Below are 23,818 nucleotides of genomic sequence, written 5' to 3' on the forward strand. Positions count from 1 at the left end.
AGGCCAGTACAGAATAGTTAGCTTCCAAACAGGGACTCCCGAACAGATAGGTCAGAATTGGAAGATCTAGATCTATGAGAAGCTTTACTCTTTCTTTGACAGAACAACAAGACAACAGTCAACAGTTCTTCCTGAAAACCACAATTAGACTAGACTGAAATATACTATACAGTACCTTACAATACACTAGACTGAGTATGAGGCTAATATAGCTAACAAGTAATGGAATATAGCAGAGTTAGCATTATGCAAGTAGCACATTTGCTTTCAGGTACTGAACTGGAAATGTCCCCAAATTTCATTTCAGAAATCTGGTCAACTTATTATATGTCAACATTAAAACACAAAAACAAATAATATTACTAAATACCTACACAGAGCCGTTGGAGAAAGATAATAATTACACAATATTGATGATATAAAAGGTAATAAAATAAAATAAAAGGTAATAACATTGTAATATGAGATGGTTTAGAAAATATTATTAATAATATATGCTACATATAAAGAATTTTTTTGGACAACCATCCTCTTCCCCCCTAAAATATCTTTCAACTCTCTCATGTTCAGAAAGTGGGAAGTAAATGTCCTCTCTGTCCCCCTGTCTCCCTGTACCCCCCCAAAATTTGCCCCAATGCATGCTGTTATCTATAAAAATGGACAATGGACAAGTATATTGAATAGCTAACAGTATTCACAGCCATCCTGAAGCCTGAATCTTGTTTCCACAGCTCCAGTGTACAATTCAAGAAGCAAACTTTTGGCAAACAGGTCTTGGCTGATTGACTACATTTGGGGGAAATTAGATTAGATTGTTGGCCAAACCTTTGCTTTAAAAAGGGGGGTATTTCAGTTCTGTGTCCAGAGACTCTTGTGAAAAAATTTCAAGCTGAAGCCAGTTGTAAGACCACACAAACCCCACTCAGAGAGTTTGCACGATGGCTCTGCAGGAGATGAGGATGAGGAGAGGTTAGATGAAGGCCATGGGGCACTATATCTCAGCAGACAGAGCCTTGTCTGGAGGCGGCGGTAGCAGGTCTGAGATGCAGACGGCCGTTAGCACAAGCTGTGCGGACGCACGTAGAGATGGAACTGCAGTAATGTGATGTGACAGGAGGGGGCGGGTTACAGGCTCAACCTGCTGGGGGGGTGGGGGTGGGTATTGAGTTGGAAGCTGTAGTAACACGATATGTTTCTGATAACTGGATAAGAAAGACAGGTTGGACAAGGCTATAAACACCACAAACAGTTGAGAAATAGAGAGAGGCAGGAAGTGAGAGAGGGTGAAAGAGTGCGGTATCCAGTTTGAGTGGCATGTGAATGCTAAGTTAAATATGCTAGACTGCGCAGTGTCAACAAGGTGTTCTGTTAAAGGAAAAGTCTGGTGAAAATCAAGCATATACAACTGCCTCCTTATCCTAAATATAGTCAGTCAGCCAAGACACGCTTGGTACTGGAAGACTGCTCATTAGAGGTCATTACAGACCAAATGAGCTGGAACTTTATGAGCACGTTTGCACACATCTCTGATGTCCATAGCCAAGTTTGTGCTGCTTTTGGAGATGCTAGCACCACCTGTCACAAATCAGAGGACAGACTCCTTAGACATTTGTCAAAAAGTATGGGTTGTTGCTATGCCAACCACAGAGCCAGCAGTTATTGGTAGAGTGAGTTCACGTAATGCTGCATGTTTGTTGCAGTTGTTGCAACGGCTTTCAGCTTTGCGCTGGTCCTAGGAAGCTAATGTGGCTAACAAGTAATAGAAGCTTATACCTCCCTAGATAGCACTGTCTGCATGTCTACGTCATCACTCACATACCACAAACTACATCACTGCTTGGGTTTGGACACAGTATGACACTGTTATTTTAGAAAATGGACAAATGAATGTCACATGGCTAAAAACAGTAGTAGCAGCCATAAAAATATCTCGCCACATCAGGAAGTCTGTGAGATTTTAACAATTAACAATTAATTCTGGTTCACCTGCATTTTTATACACCAAACAAGTCTTGGCTAACTGGCTACATTTGTGTGAATTTGAGACATTGTCAAGTTATTCCTTTAGCATTAACTCTCTCTCTCTCTCTCTCTCTCTCCCCCTCCAGTATATGTTAAATAGCTCACACAGATTATCTCCTTGGTGAATACATATGCATATACACATTTTACATTATAAACAAGGACTGGTGGAGTTCATTTGTAACTATTATACTAACAGACTGGCGGACATCTGTTTAGACAGAGAGGACAACTCACACATTCAGGGGAAAGAGACAGCACAAGATGATGTGAGTGTGAGAGAATGCAAAAGACAGAAAGAGAAATGGGGGGGTGTGACAGGCATAAGGTGAAAGGAGCCAACTTCTACTTAACGTGTGCATTTGTGTGTGCATACTGAAGAAAGTGATACTTTAAATTGCCTTGATTTACACGTGCACATCACTCTGTGGAATTTACGTAAGCCTACACGTTTAACCCCTTAAAATATCAGGCTTATTACATACTAAGGCTCATAATTCAGTAACTACAGGGACTTCAATGTGAACTGGTTGTGCTATTCTTAGGGCAGAAGTAGTAAAACTTTGGCTATGGATTCAAAATGAGTACATTAAATGCATCTTTGAATGACATATGTGTTTGCATCAGTAAGTGTTAAATTCTGATTAAACAAATTCTGTAAGGCTTTCTGCTTACAAGAAGGAACACATAGCCTGTGCTGGGAGTGTGTGAGCACCACAATAGGCCAGCAGAAAGCAGTGTGTGTTTATGTATGTGTGTGTATATGAGTGTGTGTGTGTGTGTGTGTGTTTCAGATCTTCAAAAAAAAATGTAACCAATTTATGCCCATACAGTTTTTTCCATTAATACACTGGTTCTTAGCACTTCACTGAGCACTAATCATAAAGCAAAAATAGACATTGGTCGATCGGCTTGGCCAAGTGTGGAAAAATATTGCTTCCTTAGTTATTCAGCCAACTAATTAGCCAAATTTAGTTGATAATTGGGATCAATTATCAATTAAACTAGACATACCAGGACGGATTACTGCCAGCCCTTTTGAATTGACTTGTCACTTACAGAACTTTTCCAGGAATGTGAAGAAGGCTAAAAAGTTCTCAACAAACAGCACCCTATGCTGTGATCAAAAGAAATTTCAGAAGAGATGAGAAATATATAATTCTAGAGACGGTTTCAAAGCCATTTCTATGGCTCTGGGAGTCCTGCGAAACACAATGAGAGACATTATCTCCAAATGACTATCTCGACTTCCCTTATTTGGTTTTCCATTAGGCAAACCTGGCACCTGGTCCTTTTTGGTATCACTTCTGTCTGGCGAGCTGAGCCAATACCAAAAGGAGAAATGGGAATACTGCCGCACACTCATTGGTCAGAGAGAATAGTCACTATCACCAAAAACAAATATGCCAATTTTAGCTATCAGGTTAGCGTGCCCTCTTATGTTGCCCATGAGCAACCAAGCATCTGAACTCTGATGTAATATTTCTCAAACTCTTGTTTTTCTCTCAGCAGTCTTTTGTCTTACTACTATCAGCCTGCAAAAAGTTGTCTCAATCAGATCATAGCAGTGTCAAGTGACATCACTATGATGACCAGCTACATTGAGAGGGTATTTTATCTGCAGTGGAAAAATAAGTAGCTGGTACCAAAAGCAAGTAAAGGCAAGTAGAGCTGACCTGGTACCATGCAGTTGAAAAGTAGCTTAAGGAACCACAGGCCTCGCTTGTCACAAATCAGGCCAGGGTTCATGATCACACCATTAGAAAGAGATTAGGTAAAAAGGGTAGGAAGGCAAAGTGGAACATAAAGGCTCTTTATTTATGCAAAGATTTGTTTAAGCCATGACATAAGCTACCAGATTGCTGCAAAAAAGGTGAGCAGAATGTGTCCTAGACATTGAAAACATTTGCTTCAGTCCTTAAATAATACACAGAGTGTAAATCCCTTAACTACTACTGCTCAGTCAGCTAACATATGTCTGTATTGGCTAGCATGAGTGATGGAGAGAGGGTGGATCATCCTGCCCACCCTTTGTTGAATTCCTGGTCATGGATATCTGTGGCATCACTGAGGGTCTAGCTCACGGTCTCATACTGATAGGGCCAACACTTGGACAGCTACACCAACTGAGAGGCTTTAAATAGTATTGTTAATTATATAATAGCTCATTAAAGCAGGACAATCACAGCATATTTTAATTTGATGTTTTGTCCATACAGCCCTGTGCGTACATGTGTAAAACTGTCTGTGTGTGCATATCTGTGTGTTGATGAGGGACATTTGAAGAAGGCAGTGTCACAGGCTGTCAGTGGTCACACACACACTCATACACACACACCCACACACACACACACACACACACACAGAGTGAGCCTGATGCAACTCCTCCAATTGCAGCTGAGCTGCAGGACATGCACACACAGGCATCATCTGTACAGACATGAAAACAGCCAGAAAACACACACACACACACACACACACACACACACACACTTCTATAGGGGTATCTACTCTCTCTCTCTCTCTCTCTCTCTCTCTCTCACTCGCACACACACACACACACACACACACACACTCAAGGGTACATATAAGAGACAGCAGAAGGCAGGGCACAATCTAATGCAGGGTAAAATGTAACATGGATATCTTACATAGTTAAACAGGTTTAAGAAGAACATCTTCAATGTTGGGGTGATGTGGTGCACATTATAATAATTTGAATACTTTTTTCTGTAACAAAGTTTTGTAATGCATTAAAATATACTGTAAATACATCACAGTTTCTGACTTCATAAGAACGCTGTTACATGTGTTACGCATGTGAGAACAATACTAATTATAAATGATGCATTTAAATTGCCTTCATATACAGTCAAGCTCTGAAGTTTGGGCATCCCTGGTTTTCCTCTACAGCAAACACACTCCTGCACATTTTAATGCACACATCACTGTTTGGCTGAATTTAATAAACCAGGGAAAAATAAAGAAAATTATGGCCGTGCAAGTGTTAAAGCACATTTTATATTAGATGTTTTATTGTTTTCTTAGCAAATTAATAGAAATTGTGCACTAAATTTTGCCATATTTAAGTTTGTTCTCTGTGCACGATGTGTTGACTTATTTTCACTTAGAAAATCATCAAAATGTCTTTTAACTGGGGATCAAACTTTTGCATAGAACTGCAGATTATACAAAATTTGGGCCACACTACCTGCAATATATGACTGTGCAACTTTGTTTATGAATATAAACAACACACTGAATGAACATTTGTTGTTGGTGCAGATTTGTATGGGTTTTGGAAAATAACGTAGAAGTCAAATAACGAGTAATGAGATTACTTTTCAAGGAAGTAATCAGTAAACTAATCCCATTATTGTTTGAGGGAAGTAATGAGTAATTTGTGATGGACTGATTAACCACCCAAACACAGGTCATCTTCATACACTCCCAACCTCAACTTTGAGCTTTCACAGCAATCAGACAGACATAAAAGTAATTTTTCATGGTAGTTTTTTTTCTGACTTCACAGAATTCACACTATATTATTTTAATCACCTTTGTGTTGTAATATATATATATATATATATATATATATATGTGTGTGTGTGTGTGTGTGTGTGTGTTTTGAACCATGGAAAGATCTAGCAAAGATCTAGAGCTAGCCAGGCTGAAGAGCAGCCTCCACATGGCGGGGTTAGTTTTAATACAGCGTTATAAGTAAGCCTTCCAAACAACGAGACAGTTAATCAAAAACATGCTATAACTGTCTTCTGCTGATATTTGCTGTTTTACTTTATGGTAAAAAAAATGGTCATGTTTGACACCTTTATTGCCTAACCTTATTTATATTGATGAATATATTTGAAACATTTGAATATATGAATATATATTTCGTGTACATATTGCAAATTTTCTCTTTTGTTTTAAATTATTAAAGTGTTTATTCTTTTACATAAACAGTTGCAACTGTAATAACTGCAATTTCCCTCTGGGACCAATAAAGTTTTCTTAATTCTGAATCTGAACATTTTTATGTATTGAGGTTAGACAGTTCTACTTCTGTAATGAGGTGCGATGAGGAGGCGGACGCACGTGCTGAGAGAAGCATGATTTATTAGGGGCAAATCCAGAATGAGGGTCGAAACAGTGCAGGGTCATTGAGCCAACACAGATTGAACGAGGGACAGACATGACAAAAAATAAACACAGACTAGAAACAGGCCGGAATACACAAAACACCACAGGAGAAAACATACCTCAAACAATACATCAAACACTTTAAACAAAGACCAGCCAGAAACTCATTCACAGCGCTTAAATACAAGAGGGCGGCTAACAAGGGATAACAGGTGGTAACAATCAGGGGCAGAGTCAGAAAACAAGGGGGCAGGACTGGGAAGGAATCAAAACAAAGAAAGCTCATGGACCAGACCAAAACAAAAGCAGCATGGAAGACTGGGAGCGGCCAATCCTGACAACTTCAAACAACATATAAGTCTGCTGAATTTTTTGCCATTTGCATTGGTTTACCTGACTTTATAGCAGCTGTTTAACTAGCCACCCCTTCTTCTGCAACTTACCTCACACACTACTGGGTATGTTTTAACGTTTGCACTTTGGCTGAACTGCTCATGAACAGTATCTGAGGGAAACAAAGTTTATGCTTTCCTTAGTAGCACAGATCTGTAGGTTGCTTGTATAAAAAACAATCTTTCCCAAATACTTTTAAAACAATTTAGCAAAAAATCCCAACAAATACATATTTACACAGAGACATAGCCTCACATACAAGCACCACACATGTACGTATTCGCCCGGCTGTCCACACAGGCTGATGTTGATTGTCTCAGACTGATGCTGTGTGTGGAGCAGATGGATCCACACTGACAGAGGGAGATGAGAGATAGGGAGATAAAAGCTTGCAGGCTCTGATTCACCCACACTTCTACTGGAGCTCAATACCGATGCTGGAACCCAGTCCTTCATTACACCAACAAATGAGTGTCACTGATATAACACACGCACAGCACTGACTAACACACAAACCTATGCATCACACAGGAGCGACGACAAAACACTGACACACTGTGTTCATGTCAGTGAAACTGTAAATTAAAAATGCAATGGTAATGTTGTTTCAAATGTGCCATAATTATAATAATTAATAATCCGAAAAATAACTCTTGATCCTGTGATGAGGGTCTTTGTATGATGTTTAAAGATTCAGCAACAGCAGTATGTTCTATAGGTTTTGAAGCATTTTAAAGTAGTTTAGTGCTGCTATTGGACTACAATGTTTCTATACAGTTTACAGTTGACAAGTTTACTAGTTGACTAGTTTACACTAGTTCCTTCACTACTCACATGCTACCATCCATGTGTATATATGCATGTGTATGTATATGTATGTATTAGTGATACATTACACTAGGTAGTGATACATTACACTAGCTATAAGTATTTAATAATAAATGATATATATATATATATTTTTATACACACACACACACACACACACACACACACACACACACACACACACACACATATATACATAGTACTGTGTGAAGGTTTTAGGCATCTAAGCAAATTTATAAAACAATTTACCTCAGCAGTGAGTTTATCACAATATACATTAGAATAAATTCATATTCATAATTCAAATAAACACAAAAACAATAAAAAGTAACAAGAATTTCTTGGGTCCATATATTTCCTTGACACCTTCACAGCCGCCACAGAGACTTGTTAATATCATCAATTACATCATGAGCACAATTTACTGAAGCACTGATTGGTCAAACCAGGAGTTGCTTTTTAACTACATATAATACTGTGATACCGAGCTTCCTCGAGGAGAGGATTGAAAATGGTTAAACAAACACACTAACATCCAGAAAATCACTTTATATATATATATATATATATATATATATATACATACATATATATATATATATATATATATACACACACACACACACACACACATATATATATATAAATTATTATTATTAATTAATATTCTATACATTTTGCTTATTCAAATATTAACAGTTTTCTCAGCAAATAAACAGAAACTACACAAATAAATAGATTTTGAAAATGTGTCTTGGGTGCCCAAGACTTTCGCACAGTACTGTGCGTGTGAGTATATTTTACTGTGCTTGTTTCACATTGTTGTGTATCTGCACACCTGTGTAATGTGCTGCTGTTCTGTGTTGCTCCACAGGGCCTGAAGAACGACTCATCATTCCAATGTATACAAGTTATATTTAGAAATGAAAATAAACACCACAAAAGCATCTCTAAGCAAAAGACAAACATCTTAAACTCTAAGTTTATTCTTCAGTTATTAATCTTAAGGTGTATCCAGTGACTACAAAGAATTCGGCTTATGGTTATGAGGGTGAAAACTTGAAGTGAGTAAAGTCTAATCCTTAGAGTTTAATCCTTTCAAGCCTAAGCCTAGAAGTGGCTGCTTTGACCTATCTTGCTATTTTTAACTGTAAGGTAGTGATACATTACACTAGCTATAAGTATTTAATATTAAATGATTCAGCATGAACTTAGCCTAAGCTTTCAACAATTTGAATGATTAATAGTAAACTACTGTATGAACCCACAAAACTCACTTGAAGTTTCCATTGTGTTTATCTACAGGTCTGCAGCTATTTTTCTCAGTGTTGTCCGTAGTTGTTTTCAGTTTATGCTGGTGGTGTTTATTGCTTTCTAGCAGCACAGGACCACTTCACACTTCTGACACGATAGCAAAAACATGTCAAAAAAATTGGCAGCTGAATGTTGATCTATGTAAGTTGTGGTCTAATGGTTGCCCAATACAGTTGACACTGCAAGATATACGACACACAGTGCACACATGTAGCATACATGGCTCCCTAGTTTAAAGGAACTTTAATTTTAAAACATTTTAAATAAAAAGTGTCATAAATGTAATATAACATTTAATATAATGTGTCAAATTTTCTGTCTTAAAGGGTTAGATTAATCTTATATGACATATCTGCACAAGGTTAGTATCTCAAATGTTAAGGATCTGTCCTGGCATCACACACAGCACAGAGAACCCAGCTAAGCATAAAACAGACCAATAGAGGTATTAGCATAAAATAACAATGCAAGATAGTAGAGTAAGTAGCACTTTGAACACTTGCACTCTGAGCTGCTGAGATGATCACAGTCACAACCAGTAAGAAAATGGATTTTATGCTTTTTAGAACGCTCTTTTTAAAGTGTCCATTAATGTGTGAGGCCTACTCACCACCCATCAGCCTGTGTGTTCTATATGAGTTCATTTAGCCTACAGAACGTCATGTATACAGCAAATAGCCAATGCAACCGTCTTTGTTTTCTGTTCAAAAAAGCTAATAAAAATAAACCTGAACAATCATCCACTGGCTATACAGCTGTAAAGAAATCAGAACTGGAATTGGCCACAAACATTCATGATTGCACAATCCCAAAAAACAGTGTTTACATTATCTGAGGTAACTGTGGTGCTTAGACCCCTAATAACGTTTTACAGCACCTCCTGATGGGTCACTGTGTCCGGAGTGTTGGGATGCAGCCCTGTTTGTAACATCAGTTTCATGCTGTGGCATTCACCAGGCACCCACGCTTTCCCCATAAACGCAAGATTCAACATAAATTGGACGCTTTGGGAGGCAGAAACCCAAACCGACCGGTGGAGACAGATGTCAGCATAGCTTTGCATGCGCGAGCAAGCCTAAAATCCACCGGGAAATGTCAGAACTGCCAGCATAATGCAAGTTTTCTCTGCTCGCTTTCATATAGCATTGCGTTGTGCTGTCAGGGAAGATGTTAGCATGTCCTTCCCTAAACTGAACTTTAAAGATACAACAAAAGAGTTTGCCATAAAAAGTGGAAAATAAATTGATGTCACCTAAAAGTGGTAAATTGTAATGACATAAAATGAAATGCACTGCACACACTGTTAATTCTTGACAGGATTTCACAACATTTAATATAATTTTTTCACAGTAAAATACTGTGTTCATCGCTTTATTGTGAATCAACTCATCTTAGACATTTTCTGTAATAACATAGCAAATTCCAGTGAGGTTGACATGGAGATGTACTGCATAACATTATGGGATATGAGAGTTAACCCTTTCTGCAGGCCTCCCAGTAGAAATCAACTCAGATATTTTATTAATGTAATCAAAGAAATTTGTTTAAATTCAAAATATAATTCAAATTAAATTAAAATATTCAAATAAATAATATTACAATTATATGAATTAATATTACAATTTTATTAATATTACAATTCAGTGCTAAACTGGGGGACCTCCAATGGATAAAAAGGTTGGACATAAAGGTTGTTTAGCCATGCTTGTGCAAATTACTTATATTTTAAACTCTGTAAAAAATGCTGACTTGAGATATTATGAGCATATACTGTGCAAGAAATGGTGAATAAACATGATCATTGATATTGTTTTATTTCAATTTAGTTTACCTTACACTTGGTTTAAAATGTCCACAGAAAACAAAGCCAAATTTTACAGTAAATTACTTTTACAGTTGTTTCATAAAAATGCAGAAGCTTACTGTATTTTAATTAAAGCTTAGTGGTAAGTGTTCAAGAAAATACAGCTACATCACAGTAATCTTGTGGTCCAGGTGAGAAATTGCTATTTTACTGTTTTTATGTTACAGCAAATTACTGCACAAATAACACACCTACTACCCAGTAATTTACGGTAATTCTACCGTAACTTTTTAAACTCCTGAAATGTTTCTAACAATAAAAACGCTACTTACTGTACCTTTTATACCTATTTACAACCTTCCAGCAAGACAGGTATATTAGCATGCAGCACCAACTACACCACAGGGCCCCTATTAAGCTTTTATAGTGTCTGTGACATTAAAGATGTGCCAACTGAATGATTAGCCGTAAAGGCGAGGCGTGAATGGTTTCAAGTGTAGCCTCACGTGCCGCAAAACTCGGACACAGCCACAGTGGGGAGAGGTCAGAAATTTGCCCTTGATTATGTGGGAGGAGGTCCAGAGAGCTGCTGAATAAGCTGAACGGCATGATTCAGCAGCATTTCCCTCCCCAGCTGAAAGAGGACTTATGAATATTGAAGCCAGCTCCAGACTGACCATCCACCCCCAAACTGCCCCTTCCTCTGTGCCATCAATCGCAAGAGTGTTTCAGCACAGATCCTGTGGAACTGCCGCTCAGCACAGGTCAGTGTATTCTCTCCTCTAATACACCTGGTCCAAATCGTCAGGTAATTAGCAGACCCTCCATGAGCTGAATGAGGTGTGAGGTGCAGGGAAGGCCACACAGGGCAGTAGGTATCCAACAATTGAGCGGATCACCATTGCACTATGGCCTTCTCTAACTGCACTGTCTCCTCCCTGTATTAAAACAACAATAACTATTACACTGTACTGTGTCTGATACCCAAGGTCACTTCACAACAGCAATAAGATACAATTAAAGAGAACTTGCACTAGTTTTTGAAATGTCTGCATAATTTATTATTATGCAAAGCAACCAGTGAACCCAAACGTGTCTTCTGAGTTTTCATATTTAATGTTGATAAAGGTAAAATAGTAGTAAATCTGACACAATGGGGGTGTAACTTTAGATCCATTAAGCTCTTCAGACATCTAGTTCCTATCACCACTGTGAATAATTCAGTAAGTTTCTCTGGGCTGTTTTATATCAAATCAAACTGAACAATTGTATCTTAATGATTTAATTATACAGCAATTTTGAAAAAAATGGTGGCAGTCCCATTTAGAGTAACACTAGACATATCAACATTAAATAGCAGGGAAATGTGCAAACCATAGGGCATAGAGAACAATAGTGTACAATAATGATATAATAGATGAATGTAAGTAAACATACAGCATAATTGCTAACTGATACAACTGCCTTGACAGTTCATATGAATTTAGTTTGTAAGTGACCTATATCTGTTAAAAACACTTGGATTCTGATCTGGCCCTTCTCATTAAGGTCACATCGCCGCATATAAGGGTACGCATCCAGTACAGAACCACGTCTGAAAGTGGCTCAAATGCGATTAGAAAAGACTCCGGTTCTGTGTTCACACAGCTCTGAAAAAATTGATTTGTGTCACATCACTTCACGTTTCAACTTTCACCTTCACTTTAATAAGCTGTACAGCGGTGAGCATCATAGCAGAGGTGTATTATGAAAGGTAAAGCGGCGTCTGTGAGAGTATTTATTGTGGTTTAGTCCATACGGTTGTTATGTAATGAAGGCCAGCAGTACTCTCACTGCAGCGATTTAGGGGAGTGTAATTATGGGGTTTTGTGGCTGCGCTGCGTGGACTTCCTGCTCCCCCTTCCATCTGTCTACTGTTAATTACCCTTACTCTCCTGAGAGAATGACAGAGAGAGAGAGAGAGAGAGAGAGAGAGAGAGAGAGGGAACAAAAAAGAGAGTGAGAGAGAGTGATAGAATAAGATGGAGAAAAAAAATAAAGAGAAGAAAAGAGAGAGAGGTACAAAGCAGGAAAGGTAAGAGACAGAGAGACAGAGAGAGAGAAAGGGAGAGAGAGAGAGAGAGAGAGAGAGAAACAGATGGAAAGAGAGAAAGAAAGGAGGGGGAGAAAGAAAGTAAGAAAAAAGAGAAAGAGATGATGAGAGAAGAAGTGAGAGGTCGAGTGAAAAAGAAAGAAAGAGAGAGAGAGAGAGAGAGAGAGAGAGAGAGAGAGAGAGAGAGAGCGCAGTATAATCAGCATAATTAATGTGACTGGTCACTGTTGGAGGTTTCCATGGCTGTGGTGAACCTGTAGCTTAAACTTAATGAGGATCTAAAGAAATACTTCAGTGTTTTTCAGTGGTGGGGGATGGTGGGTTCAAGTTCCATGGGGGGCACAGTGGATGAAAATATTGATAAAAGACGTCTTAAGTGATTTAACGTTAATCCAAATGTAATGGAATTGGGGGAATGTAACTTTACAAGGGGGCAGTTTTCTATTTTATTTTTATGATGGATCCTTTGTACCCCCTCCCCCCCCCCCCCCAAAAGCTTCCATTAGTATTGTAACACATTGCCCCTGGTATTCAGAATGCTGCTGCCAGAGATTAGACTGAAAAAAACTGAGGTACTCCTTTAACTACAGAACAGAACAGTGTCATTACATCACCCCGTATTAGAGTGTTTAAAAGCCACGGGGGAGCTGCAGAACTCCAGAAGACGGAGACAGGGCGAGAAGAAAAGGACAGAGGGACGAGGCTCGGGGAGGATTAGAGGACAGAACATGAGGGCAAAGTGTGGAGGGGTAGAAAGGAAGGGGAAAGGACGAAGAGGAGAGAAAGAAAGAGACTGATGGAAAAAGCGGAGAGAGAAAAGAGGGGGGTGAGAGAGAGAGAGAGGAAAATGGAGAAGATGAATGATGGCTTCTGCTTTCTTGTTCACCCTCAGCTTTGCTCTGTAACTCCCACAAGCTTTGAAAACAGTGGACAGGTTTTCTTACCTGTGAGAGGATATTACAGAAACAGGCCACACCTCATAGGGGTCACTGGGTTAGAGCCATAGACCACATGAGTGGGGGGCTGCCCAGACCATGGCCCAACCTATTTTTTTCAGAAGGGTTTTCTGATTCATTTTTTACCTGCTGCATCTGGAGTGTGCAGCTGATTGCCATGGACAGTTACAGTGATGGGTTACACTTAAAAAAATTATGTGGAGTTTTAATTAGTAGCCTGGCTGCCTTAAAGGCACGGTGAAAAATTACATTTACACAATTTCACAAGTACCGCCAGATGTAGTCAAAGACAAAAAAGAGTAGAACACAATTTTTTCTTAATTGGAATTGAAGCAGCAAGGGTAACATTTCTAACAAACACTGAACCTTCTAACAAACAGCCAAATTACTTACTGTAAAAATTCACCAAACCTGCTTAAACCGAATTCAGGTCCTCAATTAAGTCCCACAGACTTGTCTATGAGTTGCTTTGAACTACACAAATGAACAGAACTTCACTGTGTAGCTGAATGCTGCAGGCAGCCACTTTAGATAACAGGGTCTATCACAAACTGTATTCATTTCTATAGTTCACAGTGAGTCATACTGTGTTCTAAATGACAACAACAAATTTGCATAACCTCAGTGAAGACCTGGGTGTGGGTTAAGACAAGTTTTGGGAATGTATTTTTATAGAAATGATTTGGCCTGTTTGGGTGACTGTGGAGTTCTTGTGCTAGCTTCAGTTCTAAAGTTATAAAGAAGCAAAATTTGGACTCCAAACTCATCTTGGAAGACTGCATATAGGTACTTTACCTACATTTACCAACCATTTTATCAGATACACCTACCATAGATTCACTTTGCAGATTTACAATTACTGACTGCAGCCCGGTTGTGCATCGCACATTCTTTTGGGTGGTGGATCATTCTCAGCACAGCACTGACACTGACATGCTAGTCTGTGTTGAACTGGCAAGAGTGTATCTGGCACAGCGGCATGACTGGGGCATCATCAAAAGACAGTTCACTGCACAAAAAGCACCTTCAGCAGTCACTTGGATTGTGGCTAATTGTAACTCCTACATGCTTATTCTGTCTATCAGAATAGTCATTCTATCTCTGAGCTCCTCTGTTATCTTAGAATGTTCTGTATTTTTCCTATAACCTTGAGACCTAGAACAAGAAGATTTTTCAGATCTGTTGAGGGTGACAACACTCTCTACTGTTGTTGTTTGCTCACATTCTCTGTTGGGGGAAGGAATGAAACCAGTGATCCGTGAACATCTCTGTATGAAGACGTCTTGAAATAAATCTAATCTCCTCCTCAAAAGTGCTCGACTCTTGATTTGTTTATTTTCAATAACTTCTATAATGACTCCACGAGTCAATATTTGGCCGGCCAGCCAGGAATTGTTTTACATCGGATCAAGATGCATCTTCTGAGCTAGTTCACATTAGTAAATACACATGAAGCTTAGCAGTGTAATCCAAACCCAGTGACCCTGAAAAAATCAAGAGCACGGGCATGAAGATATTGCAGCAAGGGTGTAACTACAGGCCACAAGGTTAACACAGGCATGCACACAATCACACACACACACACACACACACACACACACACACACACACACACACACACACACACACACACACACACACACACACAAAAGTGTATAAGAAAACAAATTTATCAGCTGAAAAAAGTCCAGCCATGGTGTGTGCATTGCCCCCTGCCCACTGTTCCCCAAGAGGAACACAGTGTTAAATTTCAAAATACTGTTTTGAACGATACTCAATCTAAACCGTATTGAAATTGTGTCAGTAACCACCTGTATGTAATAATAATTTTTAAAAATATAAATCCTAAAGCGAATTCTAACCACAACCTCAGAAAGCATTTTTTTGTTCTTTCAGTTAAAAAAAAAACATTTACAAAATCAGGACCATAGGATTTGCCTTGCTTAATAACTTAAAGTAGCATTATGCAATCACTGGTATTTTTGCTCTTTGCGTGCATGTGTGTCACACGGGTATGTGGTCGCTGCAGAATACACTCGCGCTTCTGGTTGTTGATACATGGAAACAACTGAAAACACAAGTGTAATTTGTAGCGTCCAAATGCCTGCGTGATGCACATGCACGCCTTGGGGAGCCAGATTCTGCTGGGAAGTCGTAATTCAGCACAACACCGCTAAAGACAACATCAGAATAGGAAGAACCATGTCAACTTACAAGGTACAGCAACATTACAGAATTTTATTAAAGGAGGTTGCAAACTTTTAAGGCTTATTTAATCATTTATTTCTTTTTATTTATTTATTTATTTATTTATTTCACAAATCTACAAGACAGGGATGACACAGGTAAGTTTACTGTCTACATTACAACCTTTCATAAATAACATTGGCAAGGATGAACACTCTGCTGTCGGATTTCTGTTGTTTTCCTGTTAGCTGTGAGACTGTCTTGCATACTTTTATTTCTTTGCCATCGAGTAAAAATCAGTCTGAGATTTACTCTTGGCTCTTGCTCAGTCACTCTCTCTTTTTCTCTTCCTTGCTTCCTCCCACAATGTCCTTTTCAGTCTTTTTGCACCCTTTGCCATGACGTCTATGCTGGGAGTACCGAGCAACCTTCTTATAGTTAGTTGAAGACCCAGAGTTGTTGGTGTGTGACGTGGTGCTGTAAAGTGTTACAGGTCTTGTGAGAGGTCTTGTGCTGTTCCTCCAAAGTTACATAATGCTACAGCAGGCATTCTGGGCCTGGAGAGGCAGTGAAAGAGATGCCATTCTCCCTGTTATAAATCAGTGAAACATCAAAATGATTGTGAAGATGTTATTTTAAGATAAAACTGTTAAATAATGTTGCTGTAAGAAGAACCTCAACCTTATGAACAGATATATCACCCACTATTACTGTAGTGTGTGGCTGAACGGCATGGACAGTTACACTACTGACAGACAAAGCGTTCACTGGCAGGAGTGTATTAGGCAGTTTAACGTTTTTTCACATGTTAGTATCACTGCTGGGATGAAAGAAGACCATACCTAAAAACATCCAGTCAGAGGTGGTCCTGTGGTCAGAAATTTTTTGAAAAGCAGCACCCAATTCCTTAAAAACAATGCAACACTTGCCAAAACATTGATATGATTGGCTAGCTTATTTCACCAGCTTTTGCCCTGGTCAGTTTCTTAAACTCATGGATCGCCCATGGACCAACTTGATAAAGCCATCAAAAACCAATCTGTGAAATATTAATTATGGCAATGTTAATTATTTAAAAGCTCATCAAATTTTGAGTCAAAAAAAATGTGGCTAAAGGTTGGATACTGGTCAGGCAGTTGATTGAATCCGGGTTGTTGGGAGCACACACTGACTGACACATATCCCCGCTTGTGGACCAGGCCGCTGTCCTAAAAAAGCCCCTTAGGCTTCAAAGCCCAGTCTGTGCCTGAGAGCACTGTCAGTTTGATGCTGCTGCAGGGAGTCAGGCTCATCTGCAGCTGACAGGAATCTGATTGATTGAGGAAAATGAGAGACAATGCGTTGGTCCAACATCATCACCACAGGGCGTTTTATATCGGCACCATTTGATCATTTTTCACGTCTTTAAAAAGAGTTATAAAATTTCCCACAAATCAACAGCAGTGGCATGTAACTGTGATCCATTTCACTGGGTCATCCCAGACACAAGTCCCCATCGACGGCAGCCGCATTTGCATTTTGCAGCAGTTGCACTATTTTTTTACATGCCTAAAAATACCACACTGTGTGGTTAAGCACACAAATGTAATGACAGAAAAGCCCTTTAAATAACAGCACAGGTTAGCAGATAGAGAAAGCTTAAAATAGCACTGAACAGATGCTGAAATATAAATATGCAGATGCTCTACATTGCTCATTCAGCAGAGCAACACAGCTCATTCAGATAACTACTAAAAAAATACCAAACATTATTTCGCGCCAAAGATTACACCTCTAATTGTTGAACTACAATATATAGCCAACCAAATTCAGTCTGAGCAAACACACTCCAAAATGTACTCAATCAGCTAAGACATCTCGTTTGGTGTGCGGCACTACAAGGCTAATGTAGCAAACAAGCAAAGGAAGCTAATACCTTACCAATTAGCACTGTGCAAAGTACACGCCTAAATCTTCACACATTTGCCTCAAACCATTGTAAGTTGTTAAGTAAGCTCAAACAGACATACGCCACAGTCACATTAGATATTTGCACTTTGTGTTGTCCTGTGAAATGGATGTGACCAAAAAATCCTCCATGTCAGTGCAGTTAGCAAGCTTGCTAACTCACGAACCATTACCAAAAAAGGACACAAATATCAGATAATTATATACTCATTGGAGTACACTGGTGCAGACTGAATCATACCAAAAAACGGACATTGCTGGTGGTAGTTGGGTGACTTTTGTGCAGCAGGAGTTAGCCAAACAGCTAACACTGCATTTAGCAAATGGCTAACTTGTCAAACTCAAACAGTAAAACCACAAAAGTAAAGATGAAAATAGAGTCTCCCAACTGAATGTTCATCTCTTTCATGTGTTTATTCATAGCCAGTGGGGACAAAATGTTCACTAAAGTTTTATTCATTGTGGCAACTTGAAATGAACCGTAATAAAAATAATTTCAGTTGTGAAAATTTGCTGCCAACTGTGACTGGGCCTTTATTCATGGGCAAATTAGATTGATCACCAAACTATTCTTTGCACAGTTACAAGGTTAGAGGCACAATAATAATATAGCTAACAAGTAGCCTATAATATTAGCAAGCTGCACGCCTCATCACACACATGCCTGAAACCACGCCTAATTGTTAAGTAACCTCAAACATACATGCTTATGTTGTTTATGACACTGCATGACATAGTGTCATCTATAGAAATGGACAAAATAATGTTGCACAGCTGAAAACAGTAGTAGAGGTCATCTTTAAGACTGCATTTTGTCCATCTTTATGTCCATGTTTTTCCATGTTTTTGAGCATATAGTTTAAACACTGTTAGCTCTCATTACTTCTTTGCTACAGAACTAAAGAAGCAAACATATGTACAAATGCTAGAATGTTCCTTTAAGACTCAGACCAGCTTTACTACTGCAACCCATGTGCAGATAGCAAGCCCATAACAACACCCTGCCTGAACAGCACTATTCAATCACAGTGAATTTCCACAGAGCAGTGGAAACTTCTTACAGTCCTAAAGCCTGTGAGTGATTGGCAGAGCTGGATGTGACAGGCCCAAGGGACGCTCAGCGAAAGAAGCAGAAAGCTCCAGCCTGCAACAGGCCAGCTCCCCTGGGGCAGCCAAATCTACTCCCTACATGGACAAATCCAAAAGCATTGCTCCAGCCAACTGCCTTCAGCTGGGCCATAAATCTGCATGTCCAAATAGCCAATCAATACAGGAGCATTCATCTGAGGAAGTGGCGAGATGTCACCATTCTTACAAGCTGATTAGGAGCAGAAATACACTCCCATCTAAAATCAATCACTGGTTTAAATAAAATAAAAACTATTTGGTTGCAGATGAATGTATTATGTGATTTGATATGCATGTCCTGACAACTTCAAAAAATGAGTAAGAAGCTAGAAAGCTGTCAAAAAAATTAATAAACCGATGTTTCCACAATGACAAACAACAGTAGATGATGCTAAAATGACTAAAAATCATCAATAGTGATATAAATTAAAGGGGCACTCTGGTCAAAAAACAAAATTTGCCTAGTGCTACATTTGTTGTAAATGTAACTACTTGCCTCCTAAAGTGGTGCAACAACAGTGCTGCTATTTAACAACTAGAAAAACCTCCATAAGTTGTTGAATCTTGAAAGTGGGAGGATCTTTTGAAAAACTACAAGTGTTTTGGAGTGAATGAATAAGGCATAACGTTACTGCTATGAAGCTGAATATTAAAAGTCCAGAGAGGCCATAAGGTAGTAATAATTTTCTGGACTGTTATCTTGAGATTTAATTATCTTGCTATATTGAGATATCAAAAGTTATTATCCATAGATAACAAGTTAATTTCTTATTATCTTGAGATAACAAAAGTTATCATCAGATAATGAATTAATGATCCCGTGATCTCAAGATAAAGTTGTTATCTTAAAATAACAAGTTATTTTGTTATCTTGAGATAACAAAGTAGTTATCTTGAGATAACAAGATAATTAACTCATTGTCGCAAGTTATACAACAGTTAGTTCCGGCCACGCAAAGAAGGAACTGAACATTAAAACATATTAAACGCCGCATTCACGGCCCAGTTTATTCATTTCTTACTGTATTTCTTTAACTGTAGTATAAAGGCAATAGAACACTCGAGGTCATGTGCCATCGCTGTAACATCATGGCTGTGATGATCTATGGCTACTGTGACAAAATCACTGCCGCAATGTTATTTCACGATAACGCACGACCTCAAGTGTTATATTGCTTAAATAACAATCCAGAAAATTATAACCACACCTCATGGCCTCTCTGGACTGCCGTAGAATATGATGTCTGTATTTATTAGCCTCTACAACAGTGCTGTGCTCTACATTAGTGGTATTTGCATAATGCATGCTGGGTAATGTAGTAAGAGTAAGAGAACAAAGACAAAAACACAAAAAAGATACAAAGTTGTGATTGTGTCAAATCGGGGAGGCTAAAGGATTTAGTGCTGTGCTACTTACAAATAACACATTAATTGCTAGTTTAAGCCTGAATGCTCCTTTAATACCCACTCAAAAGTGGTGCTCAAATCTCAAAATACTGTTCATAGATATCTCCGTTATTCTTACCATTTCTCAAGTTATTTTTGTATATGAAACAACAAAATAACAAAACTTAATTAATATACCCTGTGATTCCAAACTTTCGAACTGTACTGTGTCTCCTCTTTCTGGCTTTCACACTCCTAATGTATGGCTGGCAGTCAAAAGGATCCTAACCACATATGGTCATTACAATATTATCCATGCCACCAACTCAAAGCAACAACATAATCACAAAGCCATTAGAGGATAAACACAGTAATTATCAGCATTTCCAAACTGGGAGACGAATGCTTTTTGGTGTGTGGGAACCAGGATTAATTGTGTAGTCCAAAACCATCAATTTAGCGGTGTGTTTTCGTTTTAATGACAGTTTTGTGTGGCTGCGCTTCTGCAGTCCGGACCCCAAAGCAAATAAAAGCCTGTTTATAGCCATGAGCCAGCCGTTGATGTAGTGCTTGTCAGCGCTTGCCGTGTTCTCCAGTAAGGTCACAAGACTCAGAGGCTGCGAGAAAAGCAGCAAACAAATCAGTTGTAAAGTCACAGTTTCCACCAGTCAACACCACACTGGACATAATACCCCAATCCCTGCAAACAGCTGCCCATCTTACTGTAACATATAGCGCAAGAGCACTGTATGTCCATTCTTTTTGCTTTTTATGTTTTTATGCTGGTTAAAAAAACCAACTGCCCTTTACATTGTGTGGACATTTCATGACAAATGAACCAATGGAAATGGTCCAAAATCTTACTACACTGACAAACATTACCATACACTAAATGTAGCGATGTACATTTACATTGAAATCATATTGGTATCAAAAAATATTTGAAAGATTTGACCAATATTTCAAAGTGACGGTTGATGATGTATTGTACTCTAGATCAGCAGAAACATTGGCCTACTGTGCTAAAATGTCCTATTTTTTTCATCATGTTAGTGCATCTGCAACCCTAAAGATGTATATCGCCTCTGTCAGATGTTGTTTTTATTGTTGTCATCATTATTTTACATTGTGTTCAAATTTCATGATGACTGGACAAACAGAAATGGGCAAAAACTACTTGGAAAAAATATTGTTCCATAAACTTCTCCTGTAAAGACAATGTTTTATCGTACATTGGCATCACACCAGAGTTTACATATCAGTGCATTCCTAATTAAAGTTAAAAATAGTTTAGCAAACACTCGAGTTACTATTTCGGAGATTCGTGGATTTGTAACAACAGAGATTTATTAAATTGGCAAGTGCTTTTATTTCATGATGAAGGAATCAACAGAAATGGTCCAAAATGTTGCTTCGAATAAAATCATGTTATAATAAATTAACAGAAAGTCATCATCTTAGAAATACAAAGTTTTCTTATGACAGATACATTTATCAAGTTGGGTTCAAAGAGGTCAAATCAAAGGGTTGGCACTACTTTAAAATAAGGCCACCTTTGTAAGTGTTTATGAATGGTTCTAAAATAGTTTATTAATGGTTATAAGGGCCTAAAGGCTTCATGAATCATTATTAAGCAGCTATAACACTTTAATAAAAAGAGCATGCTTGAGCTGTTACATCTGACGAATATGATCTTCTGATGAAGCTGAGAGGTTTAGTGCTGACTGATGAAGAAGACAAAATAAGATCAGTAAACATTAAAATTGACTGCATGAATAAATACAGGTTCACTACTTGGCAAATAAAATGTCAGTATTGCACTTTTTATTCATATGTGTAAATGGTTATTAATGATTTTAAGGTCTTTAAGACCTAATTATCTGCCCAATGACTGCTGGGATAGGCTCCAGCTCCCCCTGCGACCCAGATGGATAAGTGGTTTAGAAAATGAGCGTGAGTGTGTGTGTGTGTGTGTGTGTGTGTGTGTGTGTGTGTATGTATGTGTGTGTGTGTGTATGTGTGTGTGTGAGTAAAACCTTTTTAAAATTAATAACCATTAATAAACATTTTAAACCTTTCATGGATGCTTTATAAGGGTAGTCCTATTTTAAAGTAGTACCCAAGGGTTTTGACCTGCAATCAAATCTCATCATATTAACTTAAATTTACACTCGTTATTGTTGTTTCCTTCAATATCACATCATTTTGAGAGGCCGCTGTACAATGCTTTGTAGACGGTCATCTTATCTTAACTAAATATCCCCTGAATTCAACTAAGCTGTAGCCTTATGAATGCTGCCTTTCAGTTGTGTTACCTTGCTTTTTACTTCATGACACACAACAGAACGTCCAGTAGCATAAGCAAGCTGCCAAGTGGATAAAGAGCGTCTGGAGCTGAGGAGTAACCTGTCACAATCTGGACTGTGCAGTATGGAAGCCAATGAGCCTGGAGAGTTATGTGTCATTTCTGTAGACTCTCTCTCTCTCGCTCTCTTTCCTTGTCTCTTTCTCACCCTGAATACACGCTGTGACATGAAGCTACTGCCGCTTTCACATCAACACCGAGTCACCCACGCCTGCCAAGCCTGGCTGCCCCCCAACGCATACACACACAAGGTAATGTCAGCTCTATCTTGTCATCTCTCACACAGTCAGTATAAAACCATATTAAGAGCAATCTGCTCAGAAGTGAAGTCAGCAAAACAGCACAACAGAAAAGCAATGGACTACAAGCGCACACTGACACTAACTCCAAGCAGAGAGCAAGAGACACAGACAGAGAGACAGAGAGAGAGAGAGACAGAGAGAGCGAGAGAGAGAGCGAGAGAGAGAGAGACAGAGAGAGCGAGAGAGAGAGCGAGAGAGAGAGAGAGAGAGAGAGAGAGAGAGACAGAGAGAGCGAGAGAGAGAGCGAGAGAGAGAGAGAGAGAGAGAGAGAGAGAGAGAGAGAGAGAGAGAGAGAGAGAGAGAGAGAGAGGTGAAGTTGCTGGTCCTCTCAGGCTGGCTCTACCTTGCCGTCGGCCCAGCAGAAGCAGATGTTGCTGGAGGTGCTGAGGATGTCCGTGATGAAGCCTGAAATACCCAGCCGCATGATGAACCACAAGGAGAGAAAAGAGAGAAGAAAGAGAGAGAAAAGAAAGAAGAAATGGTAAGAGGAGAGAGATGAGGGAGAGGTCTGGGTCCCCTGGTGTTGTCAGAGTGGAGTGTGAAGCAGGGATGAGAAAAGGGTGAGAGAGGAGAGAGAGCGAGGGTGGAGTGAAGGAGGAGTGATGGAGGAGAGGACGAAAAGAGGGAGGAGGTGAGAGAGCAAGAGAGAGAGAGAAAGACAGGGAGGAGATGAGAAGGAGAGACAGAGACAGATAATAAAAGAAATAAAAAAAGAGATGGTAAAAGAAAGAAAGAAGGAGAAAAAAGAAAAGGAGAAAAGGAGAGAGAGGGAGAAGAGCAGGAAAGACAAGGAGAGAGAGAGGGAGAAAGAAGAGAAGGAGAGAGAGGATATGGGAAGAAAAAAGGAGAGGAAATTGAGAGGAAAGGGAAGAGTGAGAGAAATAGAGTGAGGAAGGAGAAGAGACAGAGAGAGAGAAAGAGAGACAGAGAGAGAGAGAGGCTGATTTAGAGGGA

The 23,818-nt window shown here is 39.0% G+C and overlaps 1 protein-coding gene across 3 annotated transcripts in view; it reads right to left on the reverse strand.

The window, feature by feature from the left end:
• The window catches only part of LOC108438364 (tight junction protein ZO-2), a 143,009-nt gene that overhangs the window by 100,204 nt on the left and 18,987 nt on the right, over window positions 1-23,818 (reverse strand). Inside the window, exon 1 of one of the 3 annotated variants that reach the window (XM_037535890.1) lies at window positions 23,208-23,384. The exons of the other annotated variants lie outside the window; for them this stretch is intronic. Within the exon in view, the coding sequence (XP_037391787.1) occupies window positions 23,208-23,288 (81 nt within the window). The 5' untranslated portion in view covers window positions 23,289-23,384. Of the gene's footprint in view, window positions 1-23,207; window positions 23,385-23,818 lie in introns of those variants that run through there. 3 annotated transcript variants of the gene reach the window in all.

This window comes from Pygocentrus nattereri, chromosome 28, assembly GCF_015220715.1.
Source record: "Pygocentrus nattereri isolate fPygNat1 chromosome 28, fPygNat1.pri, whole genome shotgun sequence".
Lineage (NCBI taxonomy): Eukaryota > Metazoa > Chordata > Actinopteri > Characiformes > Serrasalmidae > Pygocentrus > Pygocentrus nattereri.